Source organism: Myripristis murdjan, chromosome 3 (genome assembly GCF_902150065.1).
Source record: "Myripristis murdjan chromosome 3, fMyrMur1.1, whole genome shotgun sequence".
NCBI lineage: Eukaryota > Metazoa > Chordata > Actinopteri > Holocentriformes > Holocentridae > Myripristis > Myripristis murdjan.
The window spans coordinates 260690-276051 of NC_043982.1; the positions used below are offsets into that span (position 1 = coordinate 260690).

Consider the following 15362-nt stretch of genomic DNA (forward strand, 5'->3'; position numbering starts at 1 on the left):
CTGAGTCACCGTGTAGAGGCTCGGAGCTCTGTACCCCAGAACCTCAATGTCCTGAGGGCCGCCCTTCAAGAAGAGTGGGATGCCATGCCTCAGCAGACAATAACTCGACTTGCGAACAGCATGAGACGTCGTTGTCAAGCTGTAATTGATGCTCAAGGGCACATGACAAGTTATTGACACTGACATTTTTTGTTGTGGTATATCCACCACTGTTGTTGGCTTTTGTTTCAAGAAACTGTTTGAGATGAGGAAATCACCAGTGTATGCTTCTACTTAAATGCCCTTCTTTCATGATATATCACTGTAGCGTCAACATTTTACATTTTCCATAAATTTCACCTGAAAGCCAAATATCCCTAACTTTTTGTGAGTAGTGTATATGACACATGCAGTAGCACACCATAGACCATATACAGAATCGACAGCAACATGCACTGAACAAGATAGTAGCATATGCTAGAGACAAGCAAGCAGGACAAGGCAGTTGTTACGATGCCAGCAGAAGCAACAGTCGCAACACTAATGTACACACAGCTGATTATTCAAAAGCTATATTTGAAGCTGTCCTGAAAAGGAATCGTAAGTACAAAGTTCTCTAATATGTACTGTTACTGAATTCCATTCCTGTGGTGCCTTAACTGAAAATACAGGGCGGGAAAAGGCACTTCTTATAATTGGTACAACACAGTCTCCTCGAGTTGGACTTCTGGTTGCCCAGTCATCTTTCTCTTCTTTTCCTTGTCCCTTTTGTTCATTCTTGTACCTCCCTCCTCCTTATTCCTACCTGGTCTATGACGCTGATGGCATCTCTGATATTGATCTTCTGGTAGGCCTCCCACAGTTCACTCTTCCGGTAGACAGATTTCCTCAGCAGCAGCTTACTTAGGTAGTTCTTATCAAACTGCTCCCATCTGAGGATGAGATCAATGGTGAGAGGAGGAAGAGGGGGGAAAACAGAGGAAAATAGAGGAAAGAGCAATGTTTTTCAAGAGTCACATGTTTGAAAGAGAGTTGTTGTGTCAAATTGCTCTGATTCTTTGTCGGTAAAGAGAGATATATTTCAGTTAGAAAAGGGTCATATCTCCACAAACTGAGGCTGAATTAAATTCTGGTGTTGTGGTATGGTGAAATCCAGAAGTGTCTCTGACAAAGCAGCCCTCCAGTGAAAGCTACATTCACCTTCACTCCATCCCATCCCACACTCCTGCTCCTCACGAATAAAGAATAGTAAGTAAGGACAACTAAGAGGACATTTTGTTTATTGACTCCATGTGTCAGCATTTTATGTAATGAAATTACACAACAACAACAATAACAACAACAACAACAACACTCCTGCTGCCATTCTGGGCCATCAAATTACCTGGTTTATTATTGTCCATTATTGTTATTACTATTTTTATTGTTTCACTGTCCTCTATACTATATATTTTGATTCTACTGATAAACACAAGCATGGACACTGTTAATATAAGTTGGTATGGTGTTAGTATAATGTTTGTATGATATTAATGTGATGTCATTATGATGGTAGTGTCACATTACTATGATGTTGGGATGGCGTTAGTGTTTTGTTGGTATAATGTAAGTATGATGGTCATGGACATGTTAGCATGGCTCACTTGTCTCTCCAGTGGTGGTATCCTTGCAGCCCTGCAATGTCCTCTACTGCTGTAAGGATGTGGTCGAATGCCTAGGGATGATTGATAAAACATGCATCAAGATTCCTAGCTAACACACTAAAATAATTTATTAGATATATCAACATTTTCACTAAGCAAATAATTTAATATAATAAGCAAATAATCAATAAGCAAATAATTTACTAGAACAAGATGGCGGCACATACAGATGCAGTGGCTTGGAGCTCTTCCACCCAGTGTTTTTTTTGTCTGTTTGTGCGTTTTTGTCCGTTTTCCTTCTTTTTTCAAATATGACCTCCCAGGCAAATTTAACCTACAGCCAACAAGACTTTCTGCTACTGGGATTACAGAGCGAGGGAACAGTTACAATTTCTTCACTCTCACAATATACCGGCGGATATAGCCAGAGCACCAGGCTGTCCATGGCTTGTACTGCCGGAGAACAAGAGGAGGAGGCGGCGTCACAACAGAAAGCAGAAACAAGGCTGCAGAGCTGGCGCATGGGTGAGGCTAAGGAAAGCGCCACACAAACCTCTGCTCCCCAGCCTTTTCCTTACCAACACCAGGTCAACTGTGCACAAAATGGACGAGCCGAGGCTACAACTGGAAGACAACAAACTCATCGGTGACTGCTGCGCTCTGATCGTCTCGGAGTCCTGGCTACACTCTGGCGTACCGGACGAGGCTGTGGAGCTAACAGGCCACATTCTACATCGCCATGACAGAAACAGAAACTCACAGAAACAACAAGGTGGGGGTCTCTGCGTTTACACTAGCGAAAAATGGGCAAATAACACTAAGACTGTAGACAGCCACTGCTCTCCAGACTTAGAATATCTGTCGGTCAAATGCAGACCTTTCTTCCCTCCCCGTGAGTTTTCATCAGCTGTTCTAATCACGGCAGTGTAAACAGCTCCCGACACTAATGCTAACACAGCCCTTAGCCTCCTACACAATACCATTTCCACTCAAATGAACAAATATACAGAGGCAGTACACATAATAGCGGGGGACTTAAATCACATGAACTTAAAAGTAGTGTTTCTCAAATTCCATATGCATGTGAACTGTGCCACTAGAGGGAAAAACAACCATCAACCATCATCCCTGTCCCAAAAAAGACTACCATCAACAGCTTAAATGACTACAGACCAGTGGCTCTCACTTTAGTCATTAACAAGTGCTTTGATAAACTTGTCAGAACTCACATCATCCAAGCACTTCCACCTTCACTCCCCACCATACAGGAAAAACAGATCAACAGAGGATGCTATCGCCATAGCCCTCCACACAACCCTGACCCACCTGGAACAGAAGAACAGTTATGCCAGGCTTCTCTTCCTTGACTTCAGCTCGGGATTCAATACGATCATTCCTGACATACTGGTAAACAAATTAATCAACCTCGGACTCCCACACTCCACCTGCGTCTGGATTAAGGACTTCCTTAGCAACCGCCCACAGAGAGTCAAAGTAGGGCCTCACCTTTCTCCAGCACTCAGTCTCAACACCGGCTCCCCCCAAGGATGTGTGCTGAGCCCTCTACTTTACACTCTGTACACCCATGACTGCTTCCCCACCCACCCAAGCAACGCTATCGTGAAGTTCGCAGACGACACGACAGTAGTTGGGCTCATCACCAGTAACAGTGCATCTGCATACAGGCATGAGGTGGAAAAACTGTCATTATGGTGCAGTGACAATAACCTGGTCTTAAACACAAAAAAGACCAAGGAAATAATCGTGGACTTAAGGAGAATCCACTCACATTACACATTACAACGTGCTCAAGCAGGATTGCCCCCGGTATGTACGTCATCACGTTTAAATACGACACACGCATGGCCCGACGTCATCATAAATCAATATAGGCCTAGTTCAAATACATTCCTTATGTCTTCCTTTTAACTAAAATATGTTTTTGTAGGCTACCTTGTAATCAGACATAGGGATGTTTATTTACCTTAAGTTTCGGAGGTAACTTCCTCCTTCAGAAAGGTCCAACTGACAGCCGGAGCGGCACCTGTCAGATCCGGAAGACCTGACCTGACCGGGTGGGTTAGGGTTAGGGTTAGACCATCTGACAGGTGCGCCGCGCACACAGACTGCCATACTTTCATTATAAACCGACTTTTGTTTATATGCGGTTGCAGCAGCACAACTGACAACAACACAGACAACATGGTTGATTATTGATTGCGCAATGCGGCGATCACACTGCGCGCATTAAGCGATTTTGTGGAAGAAGGAGGAGAGTTGCATGATTTACACCGTATCTACATTCGCGCTGCGTGCATGACCGTGCATGTGCTTGTGCATGAACGCTTGGGCGCGATACAAACTTTGTAATGTGAGTAGCCTCTAACTCATTCATTTCATTGGATAACATGCCGGTGGGGTGAGTGGAAGTCCCTGATTGATTGAAAAGATTCTTCTGATTGGCTGGGCCTCTTGTAAAAGTGGCCCAGCCGCCGCTGCCTCTGCTCTGTAGGCATAACTTATCGATCACAAGTGGCTTTTCTCAGGCTCAACAGATAGATCACAGATAAACAGAACTGTTTTTAGTCGAAAGAAAAAAAAGGCTCTTGATGAGCACTTCAGCGTGAGAAATCGGAGGTGTGGCGTGAGAGCGTGTGGAGCCAATCAAATGCGTGAGTCTCACGGCCAATGCATGAGAGTTGGCAGCTCTGTAATTGGAAGCACATACAATTTCGTTATGCTTTTGGTATAATGACAATAAAGACTTCTGATTCTGATTCTAAATACACAATCAAATAAAGCCCAATTTATGTTTGCCATTAAAGGCCCCTTTTCCAGGGTTTTATTTTAACTGCTGATATCCCTAGCATGATGTATTTTTGGTTGTGAGTACCTGTGGTCTGCTAAAAATAATTTCACAGCTCCTCTCTCTTGCCTTTATCCCGGAGCTCTGGCAGCACGGTTCGTTTAGCCAATCAGAAGAGAGAATCAGCCCCTCTCCACTGATTGGCTGACTGTTTTCTGAGTGACATGGTCGGGCCAATCAACCGACGTCACTGCTCAATGCATTCTGGGATGTAAACAATAGCGCGCTGCCATATTGAGCGAGAGAAAAAACAGAGCCAACGAGATACAGTAACTATTTAAAAACTTGTCGAAAGTGAGTTATCATCTTATGTAAGATTGTCATGGCTACTGCCGAGCGTGATGTTATACAACCGTACATATTTGAGTCTGACTCCGATCCCGAACCACAGATGAAGCCGGCATTGTATTGCTATTGTGATGGCTGTGCGCATGGATGCAGCGGCCCCTCAAGGGATCAGCGAGAGTGAATGTTTTAAATGTTTTGCTTAAACCAGACGCTCAGGTTGCATAACCTACATCCCAGAGACTTTATTAAACATCAGGGTAAAGCATGCTGCAAGAAATGAGGCAATCTGCTTTGATGTGGCCATACTATGCCAGCACGGGATTTTACCTGTGTCTACACTGGCAGACACCAGGAGGGGGAAGAGAGCCGGGATCCATGCTAGGCTAAAGGCTAACCCCTCCAGACCAGCAGTACCGTGGCTCTTGCTCTCTAATGTTCGCTCCCTCGACAGCAAGCTGGACGAGCTACGCTTGCTGAGAGACACCCGCAGAGACTGGAGAGACTGCTGTGTGCTTGCTTTTACGGAGACATGGCTCCATGGAAACATCCCATCCCTGTAGGAGTAGAGCACTGAACATTGTCAGAGACCCCTCTCACCCGCTCCACAAATACTTTGAACTGCTGCCATCAGGCAAACGGTTCAGAAGCATGAAAAGCAAAACCGCCAGAATGCGCAACAGCTTCCTCCAGAAAGCTGTTAGACATTTAAACTGCTGACTTTACCATCACTCGGGGATCCCAAATGAGAAACGCAATCTCATTTTGTGTGCACTACTGCTGTATGTGCAGCTTAATGACAGTAAAGCTTGATTTGATTTGATTGTGTCGGGTTGATAAAACAGTTGCCGCTGAAATGAGCCCAACAGACGAGCAAATTTGGACTAAAACCCTGCGGGACCCATGAAACCAGGACCCTGAGCGTGATGTTATACGACCGTACGATCCCGAACCACAGATGGCAGGAGAAACCTAACCTCCTCAAATCCATTTATTACAGGATGTTTCAGAATGGTAAGTTATTTTTGTTAAATATTTTGTAAACATGTTGTAAACTTGTTGCCCTGGTAGCAGAGGGGTACTGGCTAAGTTCGCTAGCTTGGTAGCTTGTTGGCCGGGGAGTTGAGGCTAAGTGGCTAAGTTCGCTAGCTTGGTAGCTTGTTGGCCAGGGAGTTGAGGCTAAGTGGCTAAGTTCGCTAGCTTGGTAGCCTGTTGGCCGGGGAGTTGAGGCTAAGTGGCTAAGTTTGCTAGCTTGGTAGCTTGTTGGCCGGGGAGTTGAGGCTAACTGGCTAAGTTCACTAGATTGGTAGCTGGTTGCCTAGGGACACAGGCGGTGTGGGCGGAGTCACTGACGTCAGAAAATACACTGACGTCAGGAATTTGAGGAAGTGTAAATCCGCTCGTTATACAGGAACAGTTTCAAAAAAAGGGCTGTGTGCACTTCTCCATTTATCATAGGTGAGATGCATGGGACAGTATTTATGTGGCCCCAAGACCTTCCCTATCACACAACGAAAATTGCATTTTTCAGGCCATGGGGCCTTTAAGGTTCAAGTTTCCAAAGTCTGGTTTTATGTATTTTGATTGAGTCCACAGAATTAATAAAAATCTGATCGTAACAGCATTATTGATAGTGCCATATCCAAATCGCAGCAGCTGCAATTTTAGATGAAAGTTAAATGTGACAGTATATTAGTATAAATTAAGTATTGTGGAGCTACAGAGATGCCCTGGCCAATTTTCTCCAGATGTAAAAAAGCTTGATGGCTTGGTGAGACCCAGTGGCGGCTCCTGACAAATTTCTCAGGGGGGGCAACTATTGCAATGATGGCTAAGATGACCCATTCAATGGGTAAAATAATAATAAATAAAAGTCAGATAGCTAACTTTACAGTGTTACATTGCATTGTTTAATGTGGTTTTCCTGTTCAACCACTAGATGGCAACACCAGACATGAATTGTACACACGGTAGTATTTTTGTACAGCTATATCAAGTTACCGTATTCATCCGAACATGAGACGACATTTTTTCCATTGAAAATGCCCTGAAAAAACGCCCTCGTCTAATATTGGGGGTCTAAGCAAATACACACGCGATTACAGGTGAATGGCCGCACTGCGCAGTCACTAATCAACCATGTTGTCTGTGTCATTGTCCGTTGTCTGTGTCATTGTCCGTTGTGCTGCTGCAGCTGCATATGAACAAAAGTTGATTTATAATGAAAGGTATATATGGCAGTATGTGTGCGCCACTCACCTGTCAGATCTGGCAGACCTGACTGGGTGGGCACGGCACCGGCCGGCATCAGGCGAGCCGGGCGAGCCGGCCGCTCAGCCGTCTAATCCGGCAGACCTGACCGGGTGGGCGCGGTACCCACCGGCCGGTGCCGCAGCCCGCCTGATGCCGACCAGTGGCTTTTTTATTCAAACAAGATTTTGTCCATATAAAAAGTATTTTTCCATAAAAAAGGGTCTTGAAAAAGAGGGGTCGTCTTAAAATCAGGGTCGTCTTTTATGCGGGTCAATACGTTAAATGCCTCAAATACAATAAGTTGCTGCAGTTCCTAGCCATGTTCATCTTGCTGTCTCCCGCCCGACGCTGCACGTATCGTCCGCTTACGCAACGGTGCGTATGACGAAATCACGTTGGGGCAAGCCCTCCCTGGGCCCATAGAAATGAATTGTAGGGTCCAAAATGTGAAAAAAAATCTCACCATGTAAGTCTATGAGAGCGCCTGGGGCGATTTTCAATCTGACCGAGATCGCCCCAAGGGGGCGGGGCTGCTGGTTGGAAAGTGACATTCAGGTTGCTGATGTCACAGCGATATTCGGGCTGCTGATTGGACAATAATATTAAGACCTAGACCGGCAAAATAAACTCTTTTTTTCTCTCTTTTTTTCGTTTGGCTTTAGGAGGGCGATGCACTGTCGCCCACTATGGGCCAGCCGCCCCTGGTGAGACCCCAACAACAATCACATCAGCCTCATGGGAGGACCAAGGTAAGTGTAAAACTGGCAGAGCAGGTAAAGGTGGAAAAATAAAAGTATTATTCTCCTAAAGTATTTCCAAAAAATTAAGATGGGTAACAAAACCAGCTAAATGTGACTAAAAAAAAAAAAAAAAAGAATAACTACTACGGGTGTAACAATACACAAAAATCACGGTTCGGTATGTACCTCGGTTTTGAGGTCTCGATTCGGTACATTTTCGATACAGTATGGGAACAAAATAAAACATAAAATTGCTTTAAATAAGCAATTTTATGTTTGTTAAGAACTTTATTGTAACATTATATAAAATATAGAAAAAAAATAGAATACTGCTGCCAAGTTTTCCAATAAATATTTTCATTATAAACAAAATATATATAAGTTTTCCAATAGATAACATTTTCTCAAATAAACAAAAGTATATATAAAATAAGTTTTCCAATAAATAAAATATTCTCAAATAAACAAAATATATATAAAATATATATTTAGAAAAACTCCGATGGCAGTTGTTATAGCTTTGGCCCGATCTGTACTGCTAGGGAGAGGCTGCTTGAATGCCGTAGTCCGCTGTGTTTGCATTAGGGTGTTTTTTTTTTTGTGTGTGTTTTTTTTTCTTGTACCAGAGATATTCACACTCAGATGACGCCGTTTCAAATGAAATAGCATGTTTCTCATGTTGCCATGAATGCACCCGGTCTCAGCTGAGCAATGTTGGCACACTGCCTTCGTTTTATCCACTTGTCTTTGTCCGTTGCAATATTTGACCAGAAAGCCGAAGTGTTCCCAAACACGAGATTTTAACAACAAGGGACGGTCTTCATGCTCTAGTTTCTCCCTAGTGCCGGTTTCGGTAGCATTAGCCGTAGCATGACATCAGTGCTCAGGCTCCAGGTCATGCTTCAAGTGTAGCTTATTTTGCTTCTTCGAGAGACTAGATGCTTCCATGGCATACTGCTGCCCTCTACTGTTTTGCATGTGTAGCTGCAGGTGGATATAGATGAATGAAAACGAAACTTATGTTCTGTCATCTATTATAATCGTGTGGTAACTCACCCGTGCTGCACACCTCTGTACCGAACCCAACGTCCTGTATCGAAAATTTTCAATACGAATACATGTACCATAACACCCCTAATAACTATATATAAATTTTTAACTTTAACAGAATTCCTCTAGAGCAGACGTAGCTCAACTAAACAGACCCAAACTCAGCGCAAAATAGTGAAAGCACCTCTGGCCAAAAGATACTGTCCTCAGCTGTTAACTGCGGAATATACACTCAGTGGCCACTTTATTAGGTACACCAGCACAATCTAATAAAATCCAATACAAATGTTCTGCCATAATGTTTATGATGCATATAATGTTCATGTTTTCTGACCGTCACAGAGGTGTTAATTCAATGTTATATATGTTTGACTCTGAGTTCGCAATTGGTGGTGGTTTAGTACTGGACTGCATTTAATTATGAAGTGCTTCTAATAAGGTGTCCTCCTCTTGTATATAAATAAGCATGGCAAAAAAAACAAAACAAAAAAAAAAAAAAACGGAAACACCTAAATATAATGTAGTCTAGTACAAGACCTCTGCGAACTACAACCTCAATTATAAGCATATGATTAAATTTATACATTCTCGAAAATGTCAACAAAAACTGAATCAGAATCAGAATCAGAAACACTTTATTGATCCCTGAGGGGAAACTGGGTCAGTTACAGTTGCTCAATTCTCAAGAGAAAATAGAAATACAAAATAGAAATATACACTACTCACAAAAAGTTAGGGATATTCGGCTTTCGGGTGAAATTTCAGGATGAACCTAAAATGCATTATAACCATTACAGGTGAACTTAATGTGACCTTCTGTAAACTTTTGAATGCACATGTCCAACTGTTCAATGTTTCAGTACTTTTTGCACAAGTTGCTGTTCTCTAACAAGGAGTTTAATGGCAAAATTCACATCAGGTGTTTGATGCTCCAGCTCATCAAGGTCGTATCATTAGGGAATGGCTGCTGGAGACTGGGGTACCTCAAATGGAGTGGCCTGCACTTTCTCCAGACCTGCATCCTATAGAAAACGTATGGGATCAGCTGAGTTGCCATGTAGAGGCTCAGAGCTCTGTACCCCAGAATCTCAATGTCCTGAGGGCCGCCCTTCAAGAAGAGTGGGATGCCATGCCTCAGCAGACAATAAGTCGACTTGTGAACAGCATGAGACGTCGTTGTCAAGCTGCAATTGATGCTCAAGGGCACATGACAAGTTACTGACACTGACATTTTTTGTTGTGGTATATCCACCACTGTTGTTGGCTTTTGTTTCAAGAAATTGTTTGAGATGAGGAAATCACCAGTGTATGCTTCTACTTAAATGCCCTACTTTCATGATATAATATCACTGTAGCGTGAACTTTTTACGTTTTCCATAAATTTCACCCGAAAGCCAAATATCCCTAACTTTTTGTGAGTAGTGTATGTGCCTTACAATTTTTAAAAAGTATGTGCATTATGTATAAGTTGTATCAGGAACATTATAAACTTTCTTAAAAACTTTTAAAACAGTAAAATTTAAGGCAGAGCTGTTGCACTGAACTGCATCACTGCACAGCTGTACCTAAACCTTGTGTTTGTTACAATTGTTGCTATATAAATAAAGTGGATTGGATTGGATTGGACTGGATACTAATAAAGTGGCCACTGAGTGTATATTCTATGCTGGCCAGTCCATAGAAAGTCACAAGGGAAAGAAGACACTCCTCTTGTTAAAAAGGTGTGGCATAAATTTGGCGGCTCCCAAGAGCACCCCTCTGGCTGCAACAGAATAGCGCATCCCAATAACCCAGACCCATCTACACTATATGGACAAAAGTGTTGGGCCACCAATGCATTACACCTACAGGAGCTTTTATGAAATCTAATCCAGTAGCATTAATATGGAGGTGAGTCCCTCTTTGCAGCTATAACAGCATTGTTAATTTTGACATCAAATTCTGATTTAGTCTTAGTCTTTTTAATAACACACCATTTAGTTTTAGTCATATTTTAGTCATCTGAAATCTTTTTGTCTTAATTTTAATTTTAGTTGACTACAGAATTCCCGAAAGTATCCATCAGTCTGTTATGGAATAGTATTAAGGTTTGAATATGCAATACAGACAGATTTAATGGTTGTAATACAAAACATGTATTTTATTTTATTCTTAATGTCAAAAACATGACCGTGGTTTTTTCACAAAAGATACCAAGCTCTGACATTTCTGTTGTTCATGAGACATGCGGTTGCCTTCGGACGGGTGCACTGTAAAGCGTTAGCATGTTGCTAACAAGCGAAGTCAACTGAAATCAACCAAAGTCATGCTGGAACAGAAAAGGGCCTTCCCCAAACTCTTCCTACAAAGTTGCAAGCGCACAATTGTCCGAATGTCTTGGTGAGCTGAAGCAGCCGCTCTTCACTGCAGCTGAGGGGCCTAGCCCAACCTCAGAAAAACAAGCCCATAGCATTATCTCTCCTCTACCAACATTACAATTGGCACAAAGCAGTCAGGCAGTTCTCCCAGTATTTGCCCAACCGAGACTCATCCATCAGACTGCCAGATAGAGAAGCGTGATTTGTCATTCCACAAAACATGTTTCCACTGCTCTAGAGTCCAGTGGCAGCATGCTTTACACAACTCCATCCGATGCTTGGCATTGTGCTTGGTGATGTAAGGCTTGCATGCGGCTGCTCGGCCATGGAAACCCATGTCAGGAAGCTCCTGGCACACAATTTTTGTGCTGATATTAATGCCAGAGGAGGTTTGGAATTCTGCAGTTATTGAGTAAGCAGAGGCAAAATTATATTTTTTACCATGTCGTGCTCACCAAATTATGTTTATGTTCATTTAAGAAAGGACAATGCACATTAATTAACATGAGCAACTGGGTCCATCATGTAAATGCGGCAGATTTAGCCATAAAGGCGAGTTTTCATCTGCAGTCCCTGGGCAGGTTGATTGATTTGGGAAAATGTGATACTATTTCCAGCCTAGATGTAATGCAGGACAGTAGTGGAGCTATCTTTCTCTCATTGTTACTGAGTGCTAGATAAGTAAGTAAGTAAAATTTTATTTATATAGCACCCTTCGCAGTACGAATACACAGAGTGCTTTACAGTAAAAACAGATAAAACAAAAACAGTCAGGTGACCGTCACATCATTATTAACATAGACATCATCAACAACAAAAACATCATCAACGATAATGCCATAGCTATGCATAAGAGGCAGTGCAACATAAAATGCAAGTGCATTATCTCACCAGCAAGAACGAGCAGACCATACACTGTACAAATGAAAATAAAAGAACCCGGAGAAGGCGTACCCTCAGGCCTATGTTAAGAAGGCTAGCCGGAAAATATGTGTTTTAAGCTGCTTTCTAAAGCTATCCACCGTCTGGGTGGATAGCTCTCAGAGCCTGAGGAAGCGAGTTCCAGAGGCGTGGTGCCACTGCTGCAAAGGCCCGATCACCTTTAGTTTTTAATTTGGTGCAGGGCACTACCATGAGCCCCTGGTCAGCTGACCGCAGAGAGCGACTGGGGGTGTGATGGTGGATGAGATCACAGATGTAGCTGGGAGCAGAGCCGTGGATAGCTTTAAAAGTAAACAGTAGTACCTTGTATTGGATTCTGAAGTGAACCGGTAACCAGTGTAGGGCGGCAAGTATTGGTGTAATATGACATGATTTCTTAGACCTGGTGAGTAATCTGGCAGCTGCATTTTGGACCAGTTGGAGAGGGTTTATGGATGCTTGGTTTAAACAAGTGAAAAGTGCGTTACAATAATCAAGCCTGGAGGAGATAAAAGCATGTATGGCCATCTCCAGCTCTGAGTGCGAGATGACAAGACGCAGTTTGGCAATGTTTCTTAAATGAAAGAAACAATTTCGACTCAGAGACTTCACATGATTATCCTGGAGCATTAATTGATCAAAGTGTACACCAAGGTTCCTGATACTAGGACGGGCGTTGTTTTTGAGGGGGCCCAGGTGTTCTAATACCCTGGCTGTGACACTATCAGGGGCAATGACTAGCACCTCGGTCTTGGCCGCATTTAACTGAAGGAGGTTGTTCGCCATCCAGCCCTCGATGGCGGCCAAGCACTCCAGCAGAATGCTGAGACTTTGCATATTCACAGGTTTAAAAGAGAAATGCAGCTGGATGTCGTCCGCATAACAATGATATGCTACACCAGGAAAACTCCTGATGAGCTGACCTAACGGCAGCATGTACAAGGCAAAGAGTAAAGGGGCCAGCACCAAACCCTGGGGTACACCGCAGTGTAAAGGGGCGGTGTCAGACTTGAAAGGGCCGGCGGTCACAGAGAAATAACGCTCACTGAGGTAGGAGGCAAACCACTCTAGGGCACAACCTGACACACCAACCTAGTTCCTCAGTCTGTCCAATAGGATGCCATGGTCGACCATGTCAAAAGCTGCGCTTAAGTCTAGCAAGACTAAAACAGAGCATTTGCCGGAATCCGAGGCCATCAGAATGTCATTGGAAACTCTAAGGAGTGCAGACTCAGTGGAGTGATTTTTCCGGAAACCAGACTGAAATTTGTCACCAATGTTATATGTGGACAAATACGAGTTGAGTTGGTTAGCTACAACTCTCTCTAGCACCTTGGAAATGAATGGTAGTTTTGAGATGGGCCTGTAGTTAAGAGGAGAGGAGGGGTCCAGGTTGGGCTTTTTAAGGAGGGGTTGGACTGCCGCCTCCTTAAAATAAGAAGGCACCACACCTGTGACCAGGGAACTATTAACGATAGTGACCAGGCAGGGGGCAACAGACATAATGACTTGTTTCCTGCACGGTGGTGGGGAGAATGTCCAGGGGGCTTGAGGAGGTCTTCATGGAGCTAACTACCTCTAAAAGCTCTTCTAGAGAGACAGGTGAAAAGCTGCTCAATGAAGGTAAAACAACTGGACTGGGGACCGGGGGGGAGGGGGATGGAGTGATGTTAGCTCTTACAACTGCAACCTTGTTGACAAAATACAAGCGAAAGGTGTTACAATCATCATTTGAGAACACAGGTACAGGTGGAAGAGGAGGAGCAACAATTGTGTTAATGGTGTTAAATAACACTCTGGGGTTGTTCCTGTTAGAGGAGATGAGGTTAGAGAAATAAGCAGCCCTGGCCGTTTCAACCAGCTTGTTGAATTCAGACGTGAGGTCTTTATAGTATAGTCTATGGACTTCCAGATTGGACGCCTTCCAGTCTCTCTCTGCTCTGCGGCGTTTTCGTCTGAGCGCACACATCTCCTCATTCAACCAGGGAGACGAGTTTGTGGGGCGGGCAGAGCGAGTGACGAGAGGAGCTACGTCATCCAGAATGGCTGCGCAGTGGGCGTTGAAAACACGAACCAAACAGTCAACGTCATCATCCAGCAACATCAAAACATTGCAGTTGAAACTAGCTCTAAAGTTCTCCACTGTTAGATTGTTTATAATGCGGGAGCTTTTCACACGTTTCTCCAGAACAAAGTCATTGTCAAAAGATAAGCGAAACATTACACCTTTGTGGTCTGACAGCATCAAGTCCACAACATGGACGTCGCTAACAGTTAGACCGATGGTGAAAACAAGGTCCAATGTGTTACCTCTCTCGTGAGTCAGACTGGACACATGCTGGATGAGATGGAAGGAGTCCGTGAGATTGAGGAAGTCCACAGCAAATGTATCCGCGCACTTATTTACATGGATGTTGAAATCCCCAAGCATCAGGATTCTCTCGAAGCTGAGAATAGATGCCAGAAAATCACCAAACTCAGCCAGGAAGGACCCGTTCTTGCCTGGAGGGCGGTAAACAAGGACACAGAAAAAGGGGTTTGTGCGGCCAACCTTGTTTATGAGGACTTCAAACGAGGAGTAGGCTTTGCAGCCCACCGTCCGTGTGTGGATACACTTTCGGTCGATAGAGGCTAGGCCCCCGCCTGAGCCGGTGGGTCTCGGGGCACATGAGAAGGAGCAGTCCGCCGGGCAGAGTTCATTAAGCGAGGAGAACTCGTCTGTCTTTTGCCAGGTCTCTGTGATCTGCAGAAAATCCAGGTGACTTGAGACAAACAGATCATTTAAAACAAATGATTTGTTTCTAATCGATCTGGCGTTAATCAGCCCAAAAGCGATGCGGTCCGAGCCAGCTCTGCCGAAGTTTGAGGCTCGGGGTAGGGGCCGCAGACACCTGGAACGGGTCTCCCTCCTCAGTCGCTCGTCTCCAGGTAGCAACTCCACACTCGGGGGCGAAGCATGAGGATCTCCCGCACACGCAGGCACTGAAGCCACTCTCGTGTGCGCTCGCCGATCGGACACCGGAGCGAACGCCGGTAGGTGCGCCGTTGACGCTGGGAGGATGGGTCGTAGGCATGCCAGCCTCCAGCAAGGGCCATTCGCCTTGGAGATGGCATGGAGCGCGGACAGGGAGCGGCCTCTGGTTTGTTGTCGGAGCTTTACCGCGGCTCCTGCCCGTCTAGTCCTTCTCCTGGACTTTCTCGGCCGGGTGCAGGTGCAGGAGGGCCTCCAGATGACCCCAGGGATTGTGCGGTGCAGGCGACGGTGGGA

General features: G+C 44.4%; 1 protein-coding gene across 1 annotated transcript in view; it reads right to left on the minus strand.

Annotated features, from left to right (window-relative positions):
- Positions 1–15362, minus strand: part of slc9a5 (solute carrier family 9 member A5) — a 162164-nt gene that overhangs the window by 27015 nt on the left and 119787 nt on the right. The window contains 2 exon segments of the mRNA XM_030048495.1: positions 785–911; positions 1623–1693. Of these exon segments, the coding sequence (XP_029904355.1) occupies positions 785–911; positions 1623–1693 (198 nt within the window).